The sequence below is a fragment of the Taudactylus pleione genome, unplaced genomic scaffold, assembly GCF_031769625.1.
Source record: "Taudactylus pleione unplaced genomic scaffold, aTauple2 ptg000479l, whole genome shotgun sequence".
Lineage (NCBI taxonomy): Eukaryota > Metazoa > Chordata > Amphibia > Anura > Myobatrachidae > Taudactylus > Taudactylus pleione.
In genome coordinates, this window is record NW_028284881.1 from 17,358,206 (window position 1) to 17,382,652 (window position 24,447).

Sequence of the window (24,447 nt, forward strand, 5' to 3'; positions counted from 1 at the left end):
TTAGTGTCACCCAGGGGCGGATTAGGAATTTAAAGTGGCCCTGGAAAAAATCTTGAAAGTGGACCCATGAAAAAATGGGTGTGGCCTTGCAGCTAGGGGTGTGGCAGCATGTGAAATGCCACGCCGGTAAGCTACTCCCCTTGTTTTCATCATGCTGGGGGTATATCCATTGCTCTGGGAGCTGATGGATATGCCCCCAGCTCCTCTCTCCAGTGAATAAGCACAGCATGTGAATAAGTGTTTTCTTACCTATATGATTTCTCTGCAACAAAGAAATTGATCCTCCCTGGACAGGCAGTGTCTTGGCAGTTGTTGTTTTTCACTATTCAGGAGATCACATGGTCCGGAAGCCGCCTGTAAGTGCAGGAATAAAGCCAATGTCATCAACATGCAACAGAGGTTCTCGCCAGTACCATCCCCCTGTATCTTCCCCCTGTCACTCTTCAAAACCATCCACCTGTGTCTCTCCAATACATCCCACTGTCCAGCTACAGCTCCTCTTTGCCCCCATTGCCATCTCCTTTTTGCCCCAGCACCATCTCCTCTGTGCCCCCAGTGTCAACCCTCTCCCCACATCACATCATCCTCCCACAGCACAGCAAAACCCTCTCCCCTCACAGCACTCCTCACAGTCCCCTTCAGCACAGCCCCCTCATCACAGTCCCCCTCATAGCACAGTCCTCCACAGCTCAGCCCCTTTATCACAGCCCTTCACACCACAGTTGTCCTCAACACAGTTGCCCATTTGACAGCCCCCTTCATAGCACTGCTCCTCACAACACAACCCCTCATAACACAGCCCTCCTCATCAAAGCCCCCTCATCACAGTCACCCTCATAGTACAGTCCTCCACAGCTCAGCTCCCTCATCACACCCCTTCACACCAGTCCTCCTCAGCACAGCACCTCACAGCAAAATCACCTGCATAGCACAGACCCTCTCACAGCACAGTTCCCTTCATATGACAGCCCCCTCAGAGCACAACCCCTCACAGCATAGTCCCCAGCAGACCCTTAGCACAAAATAACACAGCTCCACAGACAGATCATCTCTCCCTAGTTCGGCAGAACCCCTCTCCCACCACAGACAGTTCATACTGTATCTATTCTCTAAGTACAGAATACCCCACCCTCCTCAGGTCATCATTAATCATTTCTCCCCAGGGCCCCCACCCAGACATCCCTCTCTCCAGACTCCATCTCCCAGCCCATCCCCATTGCCCTCATCTCATCAAGAATTTTAAATTTTATTTTAAATATAATTTTAAATAAACACCCAGCCCTGACCTCTGATAGCTAGCCTACGACTGCTACCAACCAGGCACTGACAGACTGCTGCAGCCAGCCGATTGTCTCCTGTCCCCTGTGGTCCCTCCCCAGACTGTGAAGTTAAGTTAAGAGCCTTCCGGCTATGATATTAAACTTAAACTTCTTCACCGCCTGGGGAGGGGAGAGTGGAGTGGAGACAATCGGGATGACTGACTGCCCTGAGCAGCCCCGCAACTTACCCCCTGCGGCTGCGCCAACCACCGCTGTCAGTCAGTGGCGTAAGTTCATCCCAGTCGCACAGAGGCAAGTTAGAGTTGAGCGCACCTTCCCCTCCTCGATAAAGAGGAAAGTAAATATGTTGCATATATATATATATACACACACACATCTATATTAGGGGTGTGCACCGGCCACTTTTTTGGATCTGGATCTTTCTTCGTGTTTTGGATCTGGATTGGTTTTGCCAAAACCACCCTTCCATGTTTTGGGTTCTGGGTTTTGTGTTTTGGATCTGTATTTTTTTGAAAAAAAGCATAAAAACAGCTAAAATCACAGAATTTGTGGGTTTTTCTGCTCCTATGCTATTATTAACCTCAATAACCTTAATTTCCACTCATTTCCAATCTATTCTGAACACCTCACACCTCACAATAGTGTTTTTATATCCAAAAGGTTGCACCGAGGTAGCTGGATGACTATGCTAAGAGAGTGGGTGGCACAAACACGTGGTCCATCTAGGAGTGACACTGCAGTGGCAGACAGGATGGCAGTTTGAAAAACTAGGCCCCAAACAGAACATAATTCAAAGAAAAAAAAGAGGTGCAAGATGGAATTGTCCTTGGGCCCTCCCACCCACCCTTATGTTGTATAAACAGGACATGCACACTTTAACAAACCAAACATTTCAGCGCCAGGGTCTGCCACACGACTGTGGCTGAAATGATTGGTTTGTTTGGGCCCCCACAAAACAAGCTGGCAATTAATCTGTCCCTGCACAAACTGGCTCTACGGAGGCAAGATGTCGTCCTCATCCTCCTCATCCACCGATTCCTCACCCTCTTCAGTGTTGTGTACATCCTCATCCTCACAGAGTATTAATTCGTCCCCGCTGGAATCCACAACCACAGGTCCCTCTGTACGTTCTGAAGGCTGGTCTCCCTGGAAGAGTTGATAATTCATTTTATGAACATCATCTTCTCCACATTTTGTGGAAGCAACCTCCTACACCTTTCGCTGACAAGGTTCCCGGCTGCACTAAACACTCTTTCGGAGTACACACTGGAGGGGGGGCAACTCAGGTAAAATAGAGCCAGTTTGTACAGGGACCTCCAAATTGCTTCTTTTTCCTGCCAGTACAGGTACGGACTGTCTGACATGCCTACTTGGATGCTGTCACCGATGTAATCCTTTAACAGACAGACGCACACTTGTCGCTGCTGCTTTAAGGATGCACGTGCGGCTACAGCCCACACATTTCACAAAGACAGAAAAAAAAGAAGAATATTTTTATTGTTTGTGGAGCGCACTTTGAGGGTTACACCACCCTTTAACAGACAGACGCACGCTTGTCGCTGCTGCTTTGAGGATGCAGGTGGAATCTAGACAGGATTTGGAACCGGGGACACACTACCTCCATCAATTGTCTAAATCCCACTGCACTAATGGCGGATACCGGACGCACGTCTAACACCGACATAGCAGTCAAGACCTCAGTTATACGTTTTGCTTCAGAATGACTGCTGTCGTACTTCATCCTCATCGCTAGGGACTGTTGGAGGGTCAATTGTTTAGTAAAAGTAGTGGTGTTCCTACTTCCTCTCTGGGATGATGAACAACTCCCAGCAGCAGCAACAGCACTAGGAGGAAGTGGTTCTTGATCTTTCCCTATTTTATTTTTATCGGAGAAAGTTTGGTCCTCCATTTATGTTATATTGATATATACGTGCGGCTAAGGCGCACACAAACACAGAAAATATTTTTTATTTTTGCTGGAGAGTAGTGCACTTTGTGGGTTACACCACCCTTTAAGAAATGAGCCAGCCGGCTCTTTACTTATGGGACACAGGCGCACGCTTGGCGCTGCTCCTTTGTTGATGCACGTGCAGCCACAGTGCACACAATTCACACACACAGAAAATATTTTTTTTTTTGGTTTGGACTGGAGTGTACTTTGGGGGTTACAGCACCCTTTAACGGTCAAGCCAGCCGGCCCTTTACTTATGACACAGGCGCACGCTTGGCACTACTTTGTTGATGCATGTGCGGCTACTGCGCACACAATTCACAAACACAGAAAATATATATTTTTTTTGTTTGGACTGGAGTGTACTTTGCGGGTTACAGCACCCTTTAACGGTCAAGCCAGCCGGCCCTTTACTTATGACACAGGCGCACGCTTGGCACTACTTTGTTGATGCACGTGCGGCTACTGCGCACACAATTCACAAACACAGAAAATATATTTTTTTTTGGTTTGGACTGGAGTGTACTTTGGGGGTTACAGCACCCTTTAACGGTCAAGCCAGCCGGCCCTTTACTTATGACACAGGCGCACGCTTGGCACTACTTTGTTGATGCACGTGCGGCTACTGCGCACACAATTCACAAACACACAAAAAATATAATTTTTTTAGCACTTGGGGGGAGCACCCCTGATGGACAGAGCACCCCCTGGACAACACTATAGCACCCCTTTAGGACTGGGACACTGCACAGGACTTTGGAGTGGACACAGCCCCTATGGAGAACTGACTGCACAACACAGTCCAGCCAGCCCCTATGGACTTTGAAGTAGTGGACACAGCCCCTATTAACAACAGCAGCACAGCACAACACAGCCAGCCCCTATGGACTTTGAAGTAGTGGACAACAGCAGCACAGCGCAGCACAGCACAGCACAACACTACTCTGCACTACACTACACTACACAGCCCAGCCAGCCCTAACTCCCACCCTCCCTCTTCACTGTCCACAGCCGAGTGAGAAAATGGCGCCGACGCAGGTACCTTATATAGGATCCAAAACCCGCGAGACTCGGAAGGCGGGATGATGACGTTTTGCCTCGATTTCAGATCCGAGTCAGGCGGGAAAAGTCGAGTCTGACTCGGATCGGCCTCGGATCGGGGGGGCTCGGGGGGGTTCGGATTTCAGAAATCCGAACCCGCTCACCCCTACCAGGAACAGGAAACTGCAGTTTAACATTGCTGTATGATAGAACCCTGCTGTTCTTTCAAAAACCTTCAGTACTTCATGTCTCCAGTGTTTCAGTGACTTCCAGCTATACTTTCTCCTGTGTGCTATTCAGATCCCCAGCTGAACTTTCTGTGTTACCTGTTTCACCTGTGTAGCTGATTGAAAGACTTCCAAGTTTCTCCCTTCATGCTGAAATTCTATGTGTTGTTCAGACTCCAAGCTAAACTGTCTAGATGCATACACACACAACGATTGAGTTAATGAACGATTTTAGTAAACGATTTTCTACCTTGAAAAAATGAACTAAAATCGTTTACTAAAGTTGTTCATTTACTATGTTCATTTAAATGTAATGAACGATTTTTATGAACTACAAACGATTTTTGCATATTAACTTAATGAAAATCGTTGAGTTGACAAGTCTGACTGAACTACAAACTACAAACGTGAACGCGCATGAACAATAATCGTTCATCGTTTGACTCAGAAAGTGAACGATTTTTCAAACGATTATAGTTAAACGATATCGTTTAACGATAATCGTTCAAAAAATCGTTGTGTGTGTATGCACCTTCTGTGTTAACTCTTTTAGCTGTGAAGTCAAATACCAATGTCTCTGTGCAAGTCCGTGTCCGCACCTCCAGTGCGTCCCAAGCCTACATCTGTGTACTCGCTACCCGAATCTCAGTACAAGTCTGTCTCTGGATTATCTCCTCCTAGTGTTTCAAGTGCCATATCTTTTCAGTTCTCTTTTAGTGTTCTTTATTTCCGGTATCCCTAGTGTTTCCAGTCCTCGTAGTTTTAGTGTTTGTTTTGGTCTTCTGCCATTCCCAGGTACCTGTCCAGAGGGCCGCAAAATACTCTGTGGCGAAAACCAAATCCCATTGGAGGGGTCACTGGAGAAAACCACCAAGTGAGTTAGACTCCGTGCCTCTGGGCAGGTCTAGCCAAACCTGGGTTTGGCCACAACTAGGAGACCTAGTTACTGTCCCTCCCGTCATTCATTCATCTTTATCCTAATCCCCCCAGTTCTCTACCTCAATAGAGGTATCCCAATTGCCGGTCATGACACCGTCATTGTACATGTCACCTGGCTGTTTTTTTTACTGCAGCACTCGCTGTGCTCGAGGTAGGGTAGGGTCTACCACAAGCACTGAGTATGCCTCCGATGGTTCTCGATGTTTTACTACAGTTCCTGGAGATGACGTGTGCTGCGAAGGGAAAGGGGGCGGCATTAGACTGGCTTGCGATTGCACAACCACCGCACACTAAGACATATAGGGTGTCCTTAAGCCATGCCGTGCGATAGCGGGATTTGCATGCCCGGCCCCTGACAGCTGCGTGTGAATGCAGCTTAGTGACTGGGTCTGAATCGGGCCCTGTGAGCTGACAGCGAGTCTCTAGTATCTATTACCCCTTCCTTGCTACATCCACTAATCCCCTCATCCTTTATTCACTGCCCCCCTGGTCTTCCTTTTTTCTTCATCCATTGGTCCCCCATCCTTCCTTCATCCACTGCACCCCCTGTCACACATTTATTGGCCTCCCCTTCCTTTTTTTCTGTGTTCACTGGTCCCAACCTTCTCCCTGCATTCACTGGTCCTCCTCCCCCTTCCTCCCTGCATTCACTGGTTCCCCTCCTTCCTCCCTGCATTCACTGGTCCTCCTCTCCCTTCCTCCTTGCATTCACTGGTTGCCCCCTTCCTCCCTCTCCCTGCGTTCACTGGTTCCCCATGTGAGAATAGTTTTGAGAGCTATACTACTTCCTTCGATGTATCTGGAATCAGCAGTAGCTTACGTTACAAGACAAAGCAAGCAGACAGACAACCATGGTTGGAGAACAAATCAGACACAAACGATGTAGTTTCACATCATAGCACTGCGTAGACGGTTCTGGGGAACAGTACGAGTGCTGGCTTTATTTATAGGGGTCTGAAAAGGTTAGTCACCATGAGTCAGCTTTATGCATGTGCACAAACAACTTGTTTGTGCCCCCCAATACTGGCTGGACATATAGATAAGATAAACATAAGACATTATGATGCATATTCTTGTTGTGTTCTTCGCCTGCCACCTTGGTCAACATCTTCTATCTTGTTATCTTCACACGGTCCAACGGTCTCCACCCCTGATTGTACTTTATCTTCTCTACTCTAGACTGTATGGTGAATAACATGTTTTTCTGATACTTCAAACTTATGTAACTCTTAAAATGACATACACATAGATAGAGCATTTACTAATCTAATTAAGCATTCCACGCTAACATTCCCCTCTTATTATCAAATGATCTATCTTTCAGTAGAAATGTCCATGTTTCTTTAGTAACTCCTTCTGGAGCCTCTTGATGTTCTTGTTGTTCCTCATCTTTCTTTGGCCTTTATGACTCTTGTTTCCTAACTATCAGTTAACTACGATAACCAACATATGACCTTATAGTGCCTATGTTATCCATATGTTATCCTAAGGACCACATATAGATAGAGCAAATATCATTCAGCACGTATCATTGGTGTTTATCATAGGAACTATTCTTACTGTTGCTTGAAGGTCAATCATGCCAGGAGGAAAGATCGAGGAACCAGGTATCTGGACATTGGGGTTTAGAGTATAGGCCCCCCTCATATGTAACTCCCAGGTGTTAACGAGACCTCTCCTGGGGCGCGGAGTCTAGTCCACCTGATGGTATTCACCAGTGACCCCTCCAAGCGGGATATGGGCTTTGCTGCACCAAGTGAACAGGTCGCGGCCCCCAAGATTGGTACCTGGAGCAAACACTGAGTATAATGCAGGAGGACTATACCTTTTTGTGTCGAGGGTTAATTCAGAATTCTTGATCTTCAATTATTTCACTCAAGCAAGAGTGCTTCTGCTCATCTTCTTTAGTTGTGTAGTAAGTTGCTTGATCACTCTATCTCCATTGTTCACTTCTTACGGTGCGATGCTGTGAACCCAACTGTCTCTTCCTTCCAGCTTTACTGCAGTAGGTGTGGTCAGTAGCACATGGAATGGACCATCGTATCGAGGTTCAAGCACCATTCTCACATGTCTTTTGAAATAGATCCAGTCCCCTGGACTTAATAAATGAGTACTGTCATCAGAGTCTGGATCTGGAAGGGAAGAGAATACTTGACAATGGAGGTTAGTTAAAGCTTTACACATTGCTTGTACATAGGCAGTTAAATCTTCATAGTTATGCTAACTGCTGAGGGAAGTAACACCCTGTCTTAGGTACTGTATCAAAGCTTATGTGTCTTTATAGAGGTTGTTCTAATAGAGAACAAAACTGTTGGTAGACATTGTAATCAGGGCCTACCTGATCCTATTACTTTTTATACTGATGTGCAAGGCCCTCTCTTAAATAGCTGTAGGTAATCTTTCTGTAGCTTCTGAAGAGGTTAGAGTGGCCTTGGAGTCTGTTTCTGTAAAATCTTTACTTTCTGTCCTTGATTACATATTTCATACATCCCGCATGCTGCTGCATTGAATTCTGGTGCCATCCACTGCTGCAACATAATTTGGCTGTTTGTCCTTCTGCCAAGATTCCAGCTTCCTTGAGTGCACACCATTCTTCTTCTTGTGCTGAGCACTATGGAGGTAGTGCTGTGAAAATTAAGATGTATGTATTTGAAGTGTCTGTATATCCTCTGTGTATGCTCCCATTAACATAGTATCTGGAGCCATCTACATTCAGGATTCTGTAAAGGAGTGTCCATTACATGATGAAGAGCCCGGACTTTAACTTACATATGAGCTAAACAATCATGATGAGGGAAAAAAGTATGTATATTTTGTTTACTACCTTTACTGACAACTTCTGACAACTTCTTCCTCCTTATTACATGATCTGTCTTCATCTGTAATCTCAGTACCTTCTTCCTTATCCCATGATTCAACTTCATCTGTACTTTTTCCTACTTGAGGGATTATTTCACAGGCTCATTTCCCCTCTTATGAATCATTGATAGGAAGGTGAGTTACTGGATTGAGAACTTGTGCATCTTAAGATGGTTACATGGGATGTGCTTAACGAAGCTACTTCATACCTGGTTAATCTTGCAGCGGACAGGTGCTTGGTTCGTTCTTGACCAATTACTGTATAAGTTCTTGAATTCAATTTCTTTAGTTTTACTAGAAATACTCCCGAGTTCACAACTCAGCCCAACCTGCATGGTTCATTTTCTTCATGCAAATTAAGCTAAGCCGAAAACCCAGGAGCATTGGTACTGGGAGAGTATTTGGCTTCAGGGTAAGTTTGGACAAGCTGTACTGCTAGAAACCCCACATTGTCTTTTCTTTTGTAGCATATCTTACTTTAGACTTTCATTCCCCTAATACTGTAGCTTGTGGGGTTCTCTGCTGAGAATAATGTACAGCTGTGGTCAACTGTTCGTTCTGTTCTTTTGTGCGGCCTGAAGTTAGTACCACTCCGTCCGGAGTGTACTTGATACATGCTTTTAACTTGGATAATAAATCTGCTCCCAGTAGGTTAACTTGGACATTTAGGTGAAATCAAAAACTTAATTGGTACCTGTAGTTGCTCAGATCCTATCTTCATTAGTACAGGCTTACTTTCTTGTAAGTTGACTTCACTTCCTTCAAGTCCAGTCACTGTTAAACTTTATTGGATAATAGATTGTTTGGTACCTCCTCTTCATCATAGGCTAGTTCACTTTGCTCCGCTCTTCATTAAACATTCACACTGCTGACCAGTGGGTAAAGTAACTGCTTCATTTCTCTTTGCTTCATTCTTGTCTTGATGAATTGGTCAGTAGTATAAAGTGTGAGGTACTAGGGAGTGCCTACATCTTATTCTTGGGTATTATTTTGCTTCTTCTGCCATTTTTTGTATTTGTCACATTCATTTTTCATGTGACCCTTTTGTTTGCAGAAAAAACATAATTTCAGCCTCTTTATTTGCTCACTAGTGAAATGAATCCCCTTCTTGGTGGCTTTAGTAAGTAAGTTCTTTCCATCTTGTACCACATGCACTGTTATTTTCTGTGCTGCGGTCTTTTCTTTCTGTCTGTTATTTTTCTCTCGCTCTCTGTCTTCTATGTATTCCAATGCCTGAAGTACAGAGGGAACTTCCATTATTCCTGCTTCTGGTCTCATCAAATATAGTTGTTGTCGGTATACTTCAGATAACCCATTCAGGAATCGAGTCTTAAATATTCTTCTATGTTGTGGGTCTGTCCTGCGAAAGCCTTCAACTTTATGTGCTTGTGCAGATCGATTATAATACTGCCTTATGCTTTCCTCTTGACCTTGCTCAATAATTGGATCTGTCATGAGGAAATCTTCAGGAGTTTGTGTAGACTGGTCACGGTATTGCTTTAAGTTTTGCTCGATGTTAGGTCTGCTGGAGCGAGATTCCATTTTTGCTTTGCTGTTCTAGCTTCTGTATCAATTGTGGTTTCTATGTCGTTCGTCGCCTCTATCCGTTATTCTTGTTACAGGGGTCTGGCGTGAACAAAGCCACTATATCTTGCATACCGGACAATGCCCAGGGTCTGTGTTGCTCTTGAATTCCTTCCAAGTGTCCTGCTTCGTCAACAACACATTGGTCTTGGGTAGGACAATTGGAGGCACTTCATCTGATGGTGGTTCTGGTGTGCCCGTGCTTATTGCTGTCATATCAGCTAGAGCTTTCTCTGACCCTGCCATTAGCTCTGGTTGCAATTTCTTTCTTTCTGATATTGTCAGATGTACCTGTTATCTCTATATATCAGATGATCAATTCAAAAGTCCTAAAAAATACAATGAGCTTCTAAGCTATAACTCATAACGTGACTTTGCAATCATCTGAAACATCCTTTAGCAGCACACAGCTAAACAAACCATAGCTATCATCTGTACAATATATCCTAAATAAATTTCTTTCTGCTCAAAAATTTCTAATATTTTTAAACCTTGACCATTAACTTTATAAACGTTTACTTTCTTTTTGGTCGACCATTCTTTAATAAAACATTAATCCTGTACGTACTTTACATTTTCTATAACGAAAACATTTTTTCTTCTTCTGCATTCCTATCATAAACCCGCATTATCTGTGCTATCTATAAAAGAATGCAAAAAGTGACATACCTTCCTTATTTGTGGTCATGCATTCACATATTAAATATGATGTGCACGGCCACAAGAACTTTTAATAATTTCTTATCTTATATCAACAGCTTGGTAGTTGACGTGACTGAGTCACTCCCCCCCTCTCTTTCTGCTAGCCGCTTCTTATAGTCAATTTCCCAATTTCTTTAGCAGCATATGAAGGAGACAGACTACCACTTGCTCGCAGGATTATTCAACATTATGCAATTGCATCTAAACTAAAAGGTACCTTCTTATACATATAAAGCACTGCCAGATAAATATACATTTAACCTTTGTTAATTACTGTTTACGTTGTTTAAAACAACTATTACTTTTAATTGTGTATAATGCTTGTTCTAAGTATCCTTTCTTGTGGTTCTCAATTTCCTATTGCGTAAACTGTATCTTACCTCCCCTCACTGACTTTGCGCACAATCATGTTGGGGGGAATTCTATGTAACGCATGTATCGCTGTACATCTGGGTGTCTTGCTGGTGGTATAAATGCATTGTGGTGAAGGGGTATATGGAGCATACATATCTGATGGTATTAACAACTAGCACCCCTGATCAAAATCTGACACATTATAATCGGGGCCAGTCTACTCGTAACTGACATCCCTTGTCATGGGCTCGAAGTCCCTTTGGAGTCCACTCTCTACTCTGACTTTCCCACTGCCCGTGTCTCCCCCCCCTTTGGGGTTTGCCACGGACACACACAGGGAGCTCTGCGACCCATGAGGTGCCTCTGGTCCGGATAATTTTGACAGACCACCGGTGTAGGGATCGAATCAGGTCAGCAAAAATGAGGCGCCTCTCGTCCGGATACTTAGCCCGGAGCCAAGGCAGCCCCATGGGTGCCGCCAACCCTTCCATCCCGACCACCGATCCTGGACAAATCAACAGAGGCAAGCCATCGGGCGTCGCCACCCTTTTGGTTGCAGCTGTGGGATATTGATCAGCAATGCATGAGGCGCCTCTCGTCCGGATACTTAGCCCGGAGCCAAGGCAGCCCACCCGGTGCGACCACTCCCCACTTGCTTTTATCTAAGCAACCCACTGGATGCTGCTGGATCTGTTCTGGCTAGCTTTACCCAGCAATATGTACAGTTGGTGCAATGAAATTTAAACAAAAACATTTAATCAATACTGCAATTCCTAATGCCTACATAACATTTAACAAGCATTAATGTCAATTGTTTCCTTTTAATTTATTAATACTTAAACTATATTCTCTAGCAGTTCTTATTTACAAACATAAACATCAAAACATTGCATGTACACTTCCTACAAGTTACCTCTAACCATCCCGCTCACCATTTCCTCATAAAAATATTCCCAATCACAACTTTAAAATGTTCACTACAACATGCACACATTTCTTTATGTCCCTTGTAACAATCCTAGTTATTTCACTGTATTTCTGTTATGCCATTTAATTAGACTTGTAAAGATCTCTAATGCATTACGTTTTACTTTACTTCTGTAAATACCGCAAGTTGGTGCTATTACAATGCTTAGAAATATGTCTAATTAAAGATTTCAAATTGTAATATGTGCAATATGAGAGGTTATACTGGAAAAATGCCAAAAATTGGCACTTTTAATCTTTAGTTACTTACAAAACTCCGTCTGCCCTGCACAGATAAGGATACTGGATGAGGAAACGTGATAGTGAGCAGGAAAAAAGACAGTTTAAGCGTACACACACTCATAAAACAGTAGATTCCAAACACATTGGGTTCTTTTTGGAATACCTGCTTATCCGGACCCACTGAACGCTCCTAGAGAACCCAAGGAGGAACCGAATAGAGTAAGAAGATGCAAATGCATAGCTTTCACTTACTCACTGCGGATTTGGATTTCAGTTCGTTCTCGGCATCCCAGGAGATGATCTGTCAGTGGTTTCCAGATGTTGAGGATTCCCAGCCAATGCACCAGTTGTGAGCGTAGTTTTGAGAGCTATACTACTTCCTTCGATGTATCTGGAATCAGCAGTAGCTTACGTTACAGACAACCATGGTTGGAGAACAAATCAGACACAGACAACGATGTAGTTTCACATCATAGCACTGCGTAGACCGTTCTGGTGAACAGTACGAGTGCTGGCTTTATTTATAGGGATCTGAGAAGGTTAGTCACCATGAGTCCGCTTTATGCATGTGCACAAACAACTTGTTTGTGCCCCCCAATTCTGGCTGGACATATAGATAAGATAAACATAAGACATTATGATGCATATTCTTGTTGTGTTCTTCGCCTGCCATCTTGGTCAACATCTTTTATCTTCAGACTGTCCAAGGGTCTCCACCCCTGATAGTACTTTATCTTCTCTACTCCAGACTGTATGGTGAATAACATGTTTTTCTGAAACTTCAAACTTATGTAACTCTTAAAATCACTCTTAAAGAGACATACACATAGATAGAGCATTTAATAATCTAATTAAGCATTCCACGCTAACACCCACCTTCCTCCCTGCGTTCACTGGTTCTCCACCTTCCTCCCTGCGTTCACTGGTTGTCCACTATCCTCCCTGCATTCACTGGTTCCCTACCTTCCTCCATGCATTCACTGGTCCCCTACCTTCCTCCCTGTATTCACTTGTTCTCCACCTTCCTCCCTGCGTTCACTGGTTCCCCCCTTCCTCCATGCATTCACTGGTCCCCTACCTTCCTCCCTGCATTCACTGGTTCTCCACCTTCCTCCCTGCATTCACTGGTCCCCTACCTTCCTCCATTCATTCACTGGTCCCCTACCTTCCTCCCTGCATTCACTTGTTCTCCACCTTCCTCCCTGCATTCACTATTTCTCCACCTTCCTCCATGCATTCACTGGTCCCCTACCTTTCTCCCTGCATTCACTGGTTCCTCCTTCCTCCCTGTGTTTACTGGTCCCCTACCTTCCTCCCTGCATTCACTGTTCCCTTACCTTCCTCCCTGCATTCACTGGTTCCTCCTTCCTCCCTGTGTTTACTGGTTCCCCCTTCCTCCCTGCGTTCACTGGTTCTCCACTTTCCTCCCTGCATTCACTGGTTCCCTACCTTCCTCCATGCATTCACTGGTTCCCCACCTTCCTCCCTGCATTCACTGGTTCCCCCTTCCTCCCTGCATTCACTGGTTCACCCCTTTCTCCCTGGTTCCAACCTTCCTGCATTCACTGGTTCCCCCCTTCCTCCCTGCGCTCACTGGTTCCCCCCCTTCCTCTCTTTTTGTGTACACTGGTTCCCCCCCTTCCTCTCTTTTTACATTCACTGGATCCCCCCTTTCCTTTCTTTTTGTGTTCACTGGATCCCCCCCTTCCATTCTTCCTAGATTCATTGGATCCCCCTTCCTTTCTTTCTGCATTCACTGATCCCCCTTCCTTTCTCCCTGCGTTCACTGGATCCCACCGTCCTTTCGTCCTGCATTCACTGGTCTCCCACCCTCTTTCTTTCTTCCTTTGTTCACCTTTCCCCCCCTCTTACTTTCTTCCTGCCTTCACTGGTTACCTTCTTTCTTCCTCCACCCACTATTCAGATGGAGGGGAGTGGGATTCATTTTCAAAATGGATGGATATTGGAATTGTCCGTTATGCAAACTGTTTCTTGGAGCTCATTGCAGGAAAAGGTGACAGAATCAGCAACATATTATTATGCACCTGTTGGTGCCTGTGTCCTGCAGCATTTTTATTCCACGCTACTACCACAGGGATTTTCTAGTGTTAACTTGGTAGAACCAGTGAATCATTCTTATTTCTGATGTTTGGGCCCCATGTGTCTACATATAGATGATGTGAGGATATCTAGCGGTCTCCTAAAATGAGGGAGAAGGGGCATTCAAACAGCAGTCTGGTCCCTTTCAGACATCCTGAGTGTAATTAAGACTCCTATTAATGTGTGTGGTGTGAATTTTAACAGTACTTCCAAAGAAAAGGCATTCAGACTACCCAGGGCCATAACTAGGGGTGTGCAAGCAGTGCACCAGCGCAAAGCTCTGGACGGCCCCGCTGCTCACCCATAGTCCCTGAATTTGCCTAGCAGGGTATCCCTCATGTCATGTGGAGGGGGCATTGCCTGCACCGGGCACCAGTAAATGTAGTTGTGGTGCTGAGATTACTTGTCATCTATGACCTTACATTGACAAAAAACAGTTCCTATATATAGTTATTATTTAAGCAATAGTTGAATCGTTATTAATGGAAGATATGTTCTACTCTAAAATGCCCTAACATGCCTATAATCTCTATAGGAGACATAATTAAGAACAATCATTTCCTCCTCTGAAAGTGGCATTATATGGGTAACTCATGCTTGTCTTTTTCTATAGGCTATATTTCACTATCAGCCGGTACTGCATGATGACAAGCACACAGTGATTGATAACATCTTGAACAGATTGAAAACATCTTGAACAGATTGATAGCATCTTGAACAGATTGATACCATTTTGAATGGATTGAAAACATCTTGAACAAATTGAAAACATCTTGAACAGATTGATAATATCTTGAACAGATAGCATCTTGAACAAATTGATTGCATCTTGAATAAATTGAAAGGATCAAGAAACAGATTGAAAACATCTTGAACAGATTGAAAACATCTTGAACAGTTTGAAAACATCCTGAACAGTTTGAAAACATCCTGAACAGTTTGAAAACATCCTGAACAGATTGAAAACATCCTGAACAGATTGATAGCATCTTGAACAGATAGCATCTTGAACAAATTGATTGCATCTTGAATAAATTGAAAGGATCAAGAAACAGATTGAAAACATCTTGAACAGATTGAAAACATCTTGAACAGATTGAAAACATCTTAAACAGATTGGAAACATCTTAAGAAGACTGAAAACATCTTAAGCAGATTGAAAACATTGTGTGCAGATTGAAAACATCATGAACAGATTAATAAAAACATCTTGAACACATTGATAAAATCTTGAACAGATTGAAAACATATTGAACCGATTGATAATATCTTGATCAGATTGATAGCTTCTTCAACAAATTGATAGCATCTTGAATAAATTGAAAGCATCAAGAAACAGATTGAAAACATCTTGAACAGATTAAAAACATCTTTAGCAGATTGAAAACATCTTAAACAGATTGAAAGCATCAAGAAACAGATTAAAAAAATCTTGAACAGATTGAAAACATATTGAACAGATTGATAGCATCATGAACAAATTGATAGCATCTTGAACAGATTGAAAACATCAAGAAACAGATTGAAAAAATCTTGAACAGATTGAAAACATATTGAACAGATTGATAGCATCTTGAACAAATTGATAGCATCTTGAACAGATTGAAAACATCTTGAACTTGGTTACATCTTGAACAGATTGAAAACATCTTGAACTTGGTAACATCTTGAACAGATTGAAAACATCTTGAACTTGATAAGATCTTGAACAGAGAAGAGAATATGGAGTTAATAATTCGCAAAAAGTGCAAATTGCCTGTTTGGAAGACTATTATGCGTAGCATGGGAAAACGTAAAGTTGGAGAATTTCTGTGTGACACTCTGGTATGTATTGATGAAAACAAATAACAATTGAAAATGAACTTGAAATTTATGTCTGCTTTGATACAATACATTGTATTGAAATGTAAGATCAATTTAAAAAATTTGCTTTAATATAGGCTTTGTAAAGGGAGAACATGGCACAGCTAGGTTTTGTTACATAAGTTACAAACCTCCAATATGGCATCACCCCTTCCTGTTTACTTGTTACTTATTGTGATTCCATATTACACAGAAAAAAGATTATACCCCATATGTTTTTTGGAGATATCGGTATGGTGAATGGTGATTATATTCCAATAGTGGAGAAAAGGAGCAACATGCATGCATGCAATAAGAAGGTTATAACCTGTGTCCTTCTCTTGATTTAGTTTGAAGGCTTACGTGATCCAAAGTGCATCCACCTTGTCAGCGTGCAACTCATATGTTGGCTCGCAGATCTGCTCCTTGCAGTTTCTAGCGGCTTCTTGACCTCAGTGCTTGGGGTGTTTATCAATAGTGGTAAATCCACCTCACCTCACTCAGCAGGCAGCAGATGTCCGTCTATTCCTGCGTGTCACCTCCTATGCCGCGATCATAAGTTATAATGTTGCAGTGATATTATTGGATATATATACAAAGTAACTCCTTTTCCCGGCTTGTATTGCTCACCACACTGATAAAGATAGTTTGCTAATGCATTTCTCCGCCTCTTTCAATCCTTCAGCGGCTTCCTCAGAACAGTACGGCAAGGAGCAGAACCACGAGCCAACATATGAGTTGCACGCTGACAAGGTGGATGCACTTTGGATCACATAAGCCTTCAAACCTTCTTATTGCATGCATGCATGTTGCTCCTTTTGGGATTCTTATTGTTTTCTTCTTTTCTTTCTCTTTTTTTGTCCTGTATACTCCTCTATTGACACCTCTTTAATTGTCTTTTTTTTAACCCTTTTTTTGCTTTTTCTTCTGGGTACATATCTCTGGTATTGTATTTTTTTCCGTCTCCAACACCTAAGGTTCATTTTTATATTTAAGATGTCTGTATGCTACCAGCTATTAACTCGTCTTAATTACAAATGGTTAATGTAATTTCATAAATGTGAAGGGTTTACATTCCCCTAATAAAAGAAAATTAGCACTGCAATACTTTTCCAAAACTAAGGCACATATTGTAGCTTTACAAGTGACGCATTTCCTCTGCTCTTTCCCCCCCAATATTCTGATCATAGATTCCCATTTTGTTCTATGCCCAATGGCCCTAGCAAGAAAGCGGGCGTAGCTATACTCCTTGCCGCCTCTTGTAAGTTTATTCTTGACAAGCAAGTGACAGATCAAGAAGGTTGCTATCTTATCCTTATAGGTAAATTGTAAGATACCCCTGTGACCATTGCTACGGTATACACCCCTAATACAAAACAGACTGCTTTTACCAGATGTTTCTGTAATGTTTTCTATTCCCATTGTATGGGCCTCCCTCTTATCTTGGGTGACTTTAACATGGTCCTTGATCCTGCTATGGATAAATTCACACCCAAAACTACCCATCGGATATGTCCCCCTCATGACCATTCACAGGCGTTTTGACTCATTTTTCTAGAGTATGATTTATATGATGTATGGAGAGCTAAAAACCCCTCGGTAAGAGGTTACACTTTTTACTCCCATGTTCATCTCTCATATTCGCGAATAGATTTAGCTCTTTCCGACAAATGGACCCTTCAACAGATTAAAAGAGCCTCTGCCCTGCCATTAATGTGGCCAGATCACTCAGCCCTCAGCTTGCAATGGAATATTTCCTCCCTACACACTCCCCCAGGTCCTTGCGTATGGGTGATTATCTCCTTAATGATCAAGATGCCAAACAAGCTATTTCCCAGTCCCTGTCCCTGTACCTTGAGACTAACCCAGCAGGTGATACTTTAGTGTTCACTGTCTGGTGTGCCATGAAAGCGGTGGTCCGTGGGACAGCTATTCAGATGGCAGCTCGACTATGAAGAGATGCCTTGCAGCGCCAGATGGAGTTAGAAATACAATTTGCTGACTTAGAAGCTAGACATAAGGCATCCCCTTCTAATACTATCCTATTTCGAGCCCTCCTTAAAGTTAGGGAGGAATGGAATGTACTGATTCTAAGAGAGGTGCATAAACCCCTTGCTAAATTAAAGCAAAAATTATATGTGCAGGGAGATAGGGCAGGCAGAATGCTAGCTAGGAAACTTAAGGTGTCTATCCACTAAACGATTAAAATGATCGATTAAACAATAACAATATCGTTCAATAATAGTTCGATAATCGTTTGAAAATCATTTGCAGATTGTTTAACAAATTGGTCTTTAAGACATCTATCATCGTGCAAACATGCACGCGATAACGTCAGGTTCAGCATGTTTGCAGATGATTGTTTGTGCCTACACTGAATGACCGCTCGTTCAGTGTAGGCACATCCCAGACTGACAAACGAATGCACGATTACAATGTCGTAGTCATGCAGCCTTTTGCCTGTCTTCTAGTGGATAGGCACCTTTAGAGGGAATGTGGTTAGAGCCCTGATTAGATTGATTACTAATTCACATGGCATTAAAATCTCGGACACAATGGAAATTGCTAATGCATTTGCCAATTTTTATTCTCAACTATACAATCTAGCAGATGATGCCTCGGTCCCTCAACTGACTATGCATGATATTAATAAGTTCCTGGATGATATCCATTTGTCCTCTCTAAATGCAGTCCCTCAGCAGTACGTGGTTGGTTGAGGAGATTGTGGCAGCTATTAAAGCACTTCCTTCAGATAAAGCTCTGGGCCCGGACGGCTATATAAATAAATTCTATAAATGTTTTTCGGACCTTCTGGCCCCTCTTCTGGCCCAAGCTTTTATTGAAGCTTCTGCCTCTGGTGTTTTCCCGAAAGAAATGTTAGAGGCTAGGATTGTAGCCTTTCCTAAGCCTGGCAAATACTCCACTTCAATAGCTAATTACTGACTCATAGCTTTACTCAACATGGACGTTAAAATATACGCTAAGCTTATTGCTAATAGGCCTAACCTTCTCCTGCCCTCCCTTATACATGAAGATCAGGTAGGATTCGTTCAGGGCAGACAGTCCCCTGATAATACCAGGAGAGATATTAATGTTATCGATGCCTTCTCTGCTATGGAAGCCCCTCTTTTGTTATTATCTATCATTGGATGCAGAGAAGGCATTTGATAGCCTCCACTTGGGATATCTACATTCTGCTCTCTGTAAATTTGGGATCACAGGCAGAGCCCTGACCTCTATATCAGCCCTCTATTCTGGTCCTATGGCTAGAGTGTTTATAAACGGCCTTCTTTCCCTTATATTCCAGATAACTAATGGTACCCGTCAGGGGTGCCCCTTATCCCTGCTAATATTTGCTTTGGCAATTGAACCACTGTTGGAAACAATTTGTTCTAAAATCTCTGCTTATTTGCCGACGTTGTCCTTTTATTCATTACAGATCCCTCCTCCTCTTTACCCTACCTCCATATCGTTTTGGAAGAATTCTCCAAGGTATCCTATTATAAGTTGAATTCCTCTAAAACTGAAGCTCTCCCTGTCAACTTCACTCCAGATCTTCTTCATTCCCTTAGTGCTGCATACTCATACTCATGGCAGGACAGGAGCCTAAAATATCTGGGAACTCAGATTACCCCTAAAATGACATCCCTGATTCCCTGTAAGTATTTCCCCTTACTGAATAAGATTTTGCTTATGTTGTCTGATTGGATGTTACAAGAGGTATCTTGGATGGGTCATATAGCGGCCCTCAAAATGGTAGTTCTGCCTAAAATACTGTATTTAGTTAGAACTATCCCCATTATAGTTCCCAACTGTCTATTAAATAAGTTAATTTCTGTTCTCTTAAATAGCTACTGGAGCTGCTCCCCAATCAAGATTTCTGCGGCTGACTGACATAGCCGTTTTACATCCTCCTTTCACGAGACTTGCTCTTATTGCTGAGCCGCGGCTGAGCCAGAGGCGGGACTTGCCATCTGAGAGACTGCGGGTGCACACCGGATCCCTGTTCACAGTTCATACTGTGGTATCACAGTACGGGAGCCAGTACCATTATACCGCTAGTCAGAGGTCCCAGCGGATGTCAGCACACAGACGGAGACTGACAATGACCCCAAAGTCACGGTGCGCTGCAGCACATCCAGCCCTGCCAGATGCCAGTACTCTGGCCTGCTTTGCTGAACCACACTGAGCCATACAAGGTCGAGTGTCCTGACCACCCAGGGACTGTGCAGAATCATCCACAGGTATACCTCTGGCTCTTACTACATCTAAGTTCCCAGATATTCATTGTGTGTCCTCCAACACATTTAAAGGAATCAAAAATATAGATTAATTTGTGGATTGTATGCTCAGCATTTCACATCTTTGTTTGAGATATCCTTTATTGCCTGGGACTTTATCATATGTGCTGGGCTTATTACTTTAACAGGCTCCAATTATTCATGTTCATTTATTGATGGGAAGAGCTACCATTTAGCCAGGCTGTGTCATTGCCTTCGTTATTATACCCATTGCTAAGCACACCTAAAATAGGTTTCTTAGCTGCATTATCCGACACTGCTTCTGGTACAGAGCCTAAATATATTTTTGCACAACAGGGGATTGAGATACTAATATTGGAGCCTGATCAACTCCTTATATTTGTATTCACCTTTATGTTTCCTATATTATTAGCTGATTATATGTGACTACTGTGTTTTTATATATGTACATTTTTTATGTGTGTGATATTATTTCCTTTATATTATTTTCTAAGACATTAAATTGTGTTTTATTGCACAGATGTGTTATTCCTATGTTCCAATATAAATACCAGAGCGCAGTGTATTCCTTATATTGTCTTTGGCAAATATGTCTGGAAAGGTAAGAAACCTAGGCTAGCCAGACGCACAATGTCACTCCCTAAATCTGAAGGAGGTCTTTCTTATCTGGACCTGCACTGCTACCAATTAGCAAGTCTCTTATCTCAACTTAGTGAATGGTCGGTTTTAGCTGGTTAGAGTTTGTGTCCTTATCAGAAGACATATCCTTACCACTAATTGATCTATCTCTGAAGAGCATTGCGTTGTTAGTTCCAGACTTGTCCTTCCAGGCTTGGGCTTCCCAGGGAATACTTTTTTTAAGTGATGTTATGATAGAGAACTCCTTGGCTTCATTTGCTCAACTCCACTCACAATATCATATATCTCATAGAGACTTCTACAAATATCTTCAGCTATGGCATTGGATATCCAGCAACACACCTACTCCTCACATGGTTTCAGTATTACCCCATTATATTCGGGAAAAACTTTTTAAAATGGGTATTAAGGGCGGTATAACTTGGTGGTACTCATTATTAACCCATCCTCAGATTCCGGCTCACTTCTCCTCACTTTCAAAGTGGGAGAGAGACTTCTCTCATTCCCTCACTGTGGCACAATGGCATACAGTATTTCAAACTTGTTTTTGCTTGTCCAAATGCATTTCCCATAGGGAGCATTTCTATAAACTGCTTCATAGATTATATTTAACCCCTGTCCTCATGAATACCATCCAACCATCTACCTCTAATTTATGCTGGCGAGATTGTGGTCATGTAGGGACCTTACTGCATATTTTTTGGTCCTGCCCCAAGATTTCCACTTTGTGGAAATCGGTTTTCTCCCTCATTTCAATGACCTTACATTCCCCTGTCACCCCATGCCCAATCTTAGCTATGTCTCATACAGTACCAGTCAAAAGTTTGGACACACCTTTTCAATCAATGGTTTTTGTTTATTTAAATTATTTTCAACATAGCAGATTAATACTGAAGACATCAAAACTATTAAAGAACACATATGGAATTATGTTGTAAACAAAAAAGTGTTAAACAAATCAAAATATGTTTTGTATTTTAGATTCCTCAAAGTAGCCCCCTTTTGCTTGGATGACAGCTTTGCACACTCTTGACATTCTCTCGATCAGCTTCATGAGGTAGTCTCCTGGAATGGTTTTGAATTAACAGGTGTGCCTTGTCAAGAGTCAATCTGTGGAATTACTTGCCTTCTTAATGTGTTTGAGACCATCAGTTGTGTTATGCAGAGGTAGGGTTAGTACACAGTGGACACCACTATTTGACTACTGTTGTAGTCCATACTATGGCACCAACCACTCAACTCAGTAAATTGAAACAACAGTCCATCATTACATTAAGACATGAAGGTCAGTAGATAGGGAAAATGTCAAGAAGTTTGAATGTATCCTCAAGTACAGTTACAAAAACCATCAAACGCTATGATGAAATTGGCTGTCATGAGGACCGCCCCAGGATTGGAAGACCAAGAGTACCTCTGCTGCAGAGGATAAGTTCATTAGAGTTACCAGACTCAGAAACCACTACTTAACAGCACCTCAGATTAGAGACCACAAAAAGTCTTCACAGAGTTCAAGTAGCAGACAAATCTCAACATCAACATCAAATCTCAGAGGAGACTGCGTGAATCAGGCCTTCATGGTCATATTGCTGCGAAGAAGCCATTAGTGAGGATGAACAAGAAGAAGAAGAGAATTGTTTGGGCCAAGAAACACAAGGAATGGACATTAGACCAGTGGAAATCTGTACTTTGGTCTGATGAGTCCAGATTTGAGATTTTTGGTTCCAACTGCCGTGTCTTTGTGAGGCGCAAAGAAGGTGAGTGGATGGTTTCTGCATGTGTGGTTCCCACTGTGAAGCATGGAGGAGGAGGTGTGATGGTGTGGGGGTGCTTTGCTGGTGACACTGTTGGTGATTTATTCAAAATTCAAGTCACACTTAATCAGCATGGCTACCACAGCATTCTGCAGTGCCATGCCATCCCATCTGGTTTGCGCTTACTGGGACCATCATACATTTTTCAACAAGACAATGACCCCAAACACACCTCCAGGCTATGTAAGGGCTACTTCACCAAGAAGAAGAGTGATGGAGTGCTGCGTGAGATGACCTGGCCTCCACAATCACCCGACCTAAACCCAATTGAGCTGGTTTGGGATGAGTTGGACCGCAGAGTGAAGGAAAAGCAGCCAACAAGTGCTCAGCACCTCTGGGAACTTCTTCAAGACTGTTGGAAAACCATTCCAGGAGACTACCTCATGAAGTACTGTATATCAGACGGAGCTACTGCGATTAATGACACATACATAATGGACCATATCCTCATCTTCACCAAAATTCTTCTACCCCACTATTGGTGCACCTCTACTATTCCTGCTAGGGAAGCTGTTGAAAGAAGCGTACAATCCCATTATGGGCTAGAAGAGTCCCGTATTCATCCTAGGCTTCCAACCCTCATATTCCATGGTTTGGCTGGAACGAGTATTGGTTGTCAAAAAGTCATTAAAAATGGGAAAAATAATAAAAAAAAAAAAAAATACATTTCTGTGTTTTCTAGCCCATTCACAAGTTTATATACGTATACGAATTCCTTTGAATCTTTACGTCTATTATTGCATGTTTTAGTTTGTATTTGATCTCAAATCTGAATGCAGACATGTTGTATTCCACTGTATTGGATGTAATCTTGGCGTGTACCTAATTCCCCCCCCCTTTCTTTTTTCTATATACTTTAAATAAAAAGCAATATTGAAAAAAAAATAACAGTAGAGAGAAGGCCAGGAAAAACAAATAAAAAAAACACAACTCCCATGGTACTTACCAGCTGTTACCTGCCCAGACAGCTCTATGCCAGGCTCAGATGCTTCTTGCAGGCTTAGCGCAGGCTGGACCCTCCCGGCACGTTTACTTTATCCACCAGGCTCTCAAATGTAGAAATGTGAAAAAAGAGACAAAAGGGAAAGCATTAGCAGGACATACTGATATAGTAAAGGCTCAAGTCTTCCTAAAGGCTCCAAGTCAAAGTTCCACAAACTCCACCATTACAGTACATGTTTTAAGGATATCCATGTTACATTCCATCTGTTTTACTCCTATTTGACTGAGAAAATCTTTTTAGCCACCTGTGTTGAAGCATGGATACCCTTCAAAACGGGACAAAAATGGCTTTCAAGTCTATGCAGTTTATGGTGACTAATGCCCGATGCCTACTCGCTATAAACTAGGGATGTGCGCCGATCTGTATCTCCTTCGTGTTTTTGATCTGGATCTGGTTTTGCAAAACCACCCTTGCGTGTTTTGGTTTTGGATGTTTTTTCAAAAACTGATAAAAACAGGTAAAACCACATAATTTGGGCCTGTTTTTGTTCTATAGTCACGGTAGACATGTCACTATTAGTAGGAAGTTCTCCCAGGCCCAACCAGATGTAATTTTTTGGTGACTGATCTGCATGACCAGCAGGGATTCTGTAGAGAAAATTTAGTTTTTTCCTGGCAGCCGCAGAAACTGAAGGAGGAGATGAT

General features: G+C 42.7%; 1 protein-coding gene and 1 long non-coding RNA gene across 2 annotated transcripts; one reads left to right on the forward strand and one right to left on the reverse strand.

Annotated features, from left to right (window-relative positions):
- Positions 1–6,321: 6,321 nt before the first annotated feature.
- Positions 6,322–12,623, reverse strand: LOC148503009 (uncharacterized). The gene is made up of 2 exons (XR_015869955.1): positions 12,175–12,623; positions 6,322–10,210 (listed from the first exon to the last, which is right to left on the reverse strand). It is a non-coding gene; the product is annotated as an uncharacterized LOC148503009 (long non-coding RNA).
- A 3,096-nt stretch (positions 12,624–15,719) lies between these two features.
- On the forward strand, positions 15,720–20,319 carry LOC148503010 (uncharacterized). Its single transcript, XM_088449253.1, has 4 exons — positions 15,720–16,070; positions 19,528–19,580; positions 19,661–19,746; positions 19,940–20,319. Exons 1-4 carry the CDS (start codon positions 15,969–15,971, stop codon positions 20,275–20,277), a joined length of 579 nt encoding a protein of 192 aa, XP_088305379.1. The 5' UTR covers positions 15,720–15,968; the 3' UTR covers positions 20,278–20,319.
- The last annotated feature ends 4,128 nt before the right edge of the window (positions 20,320–24,447 follow it).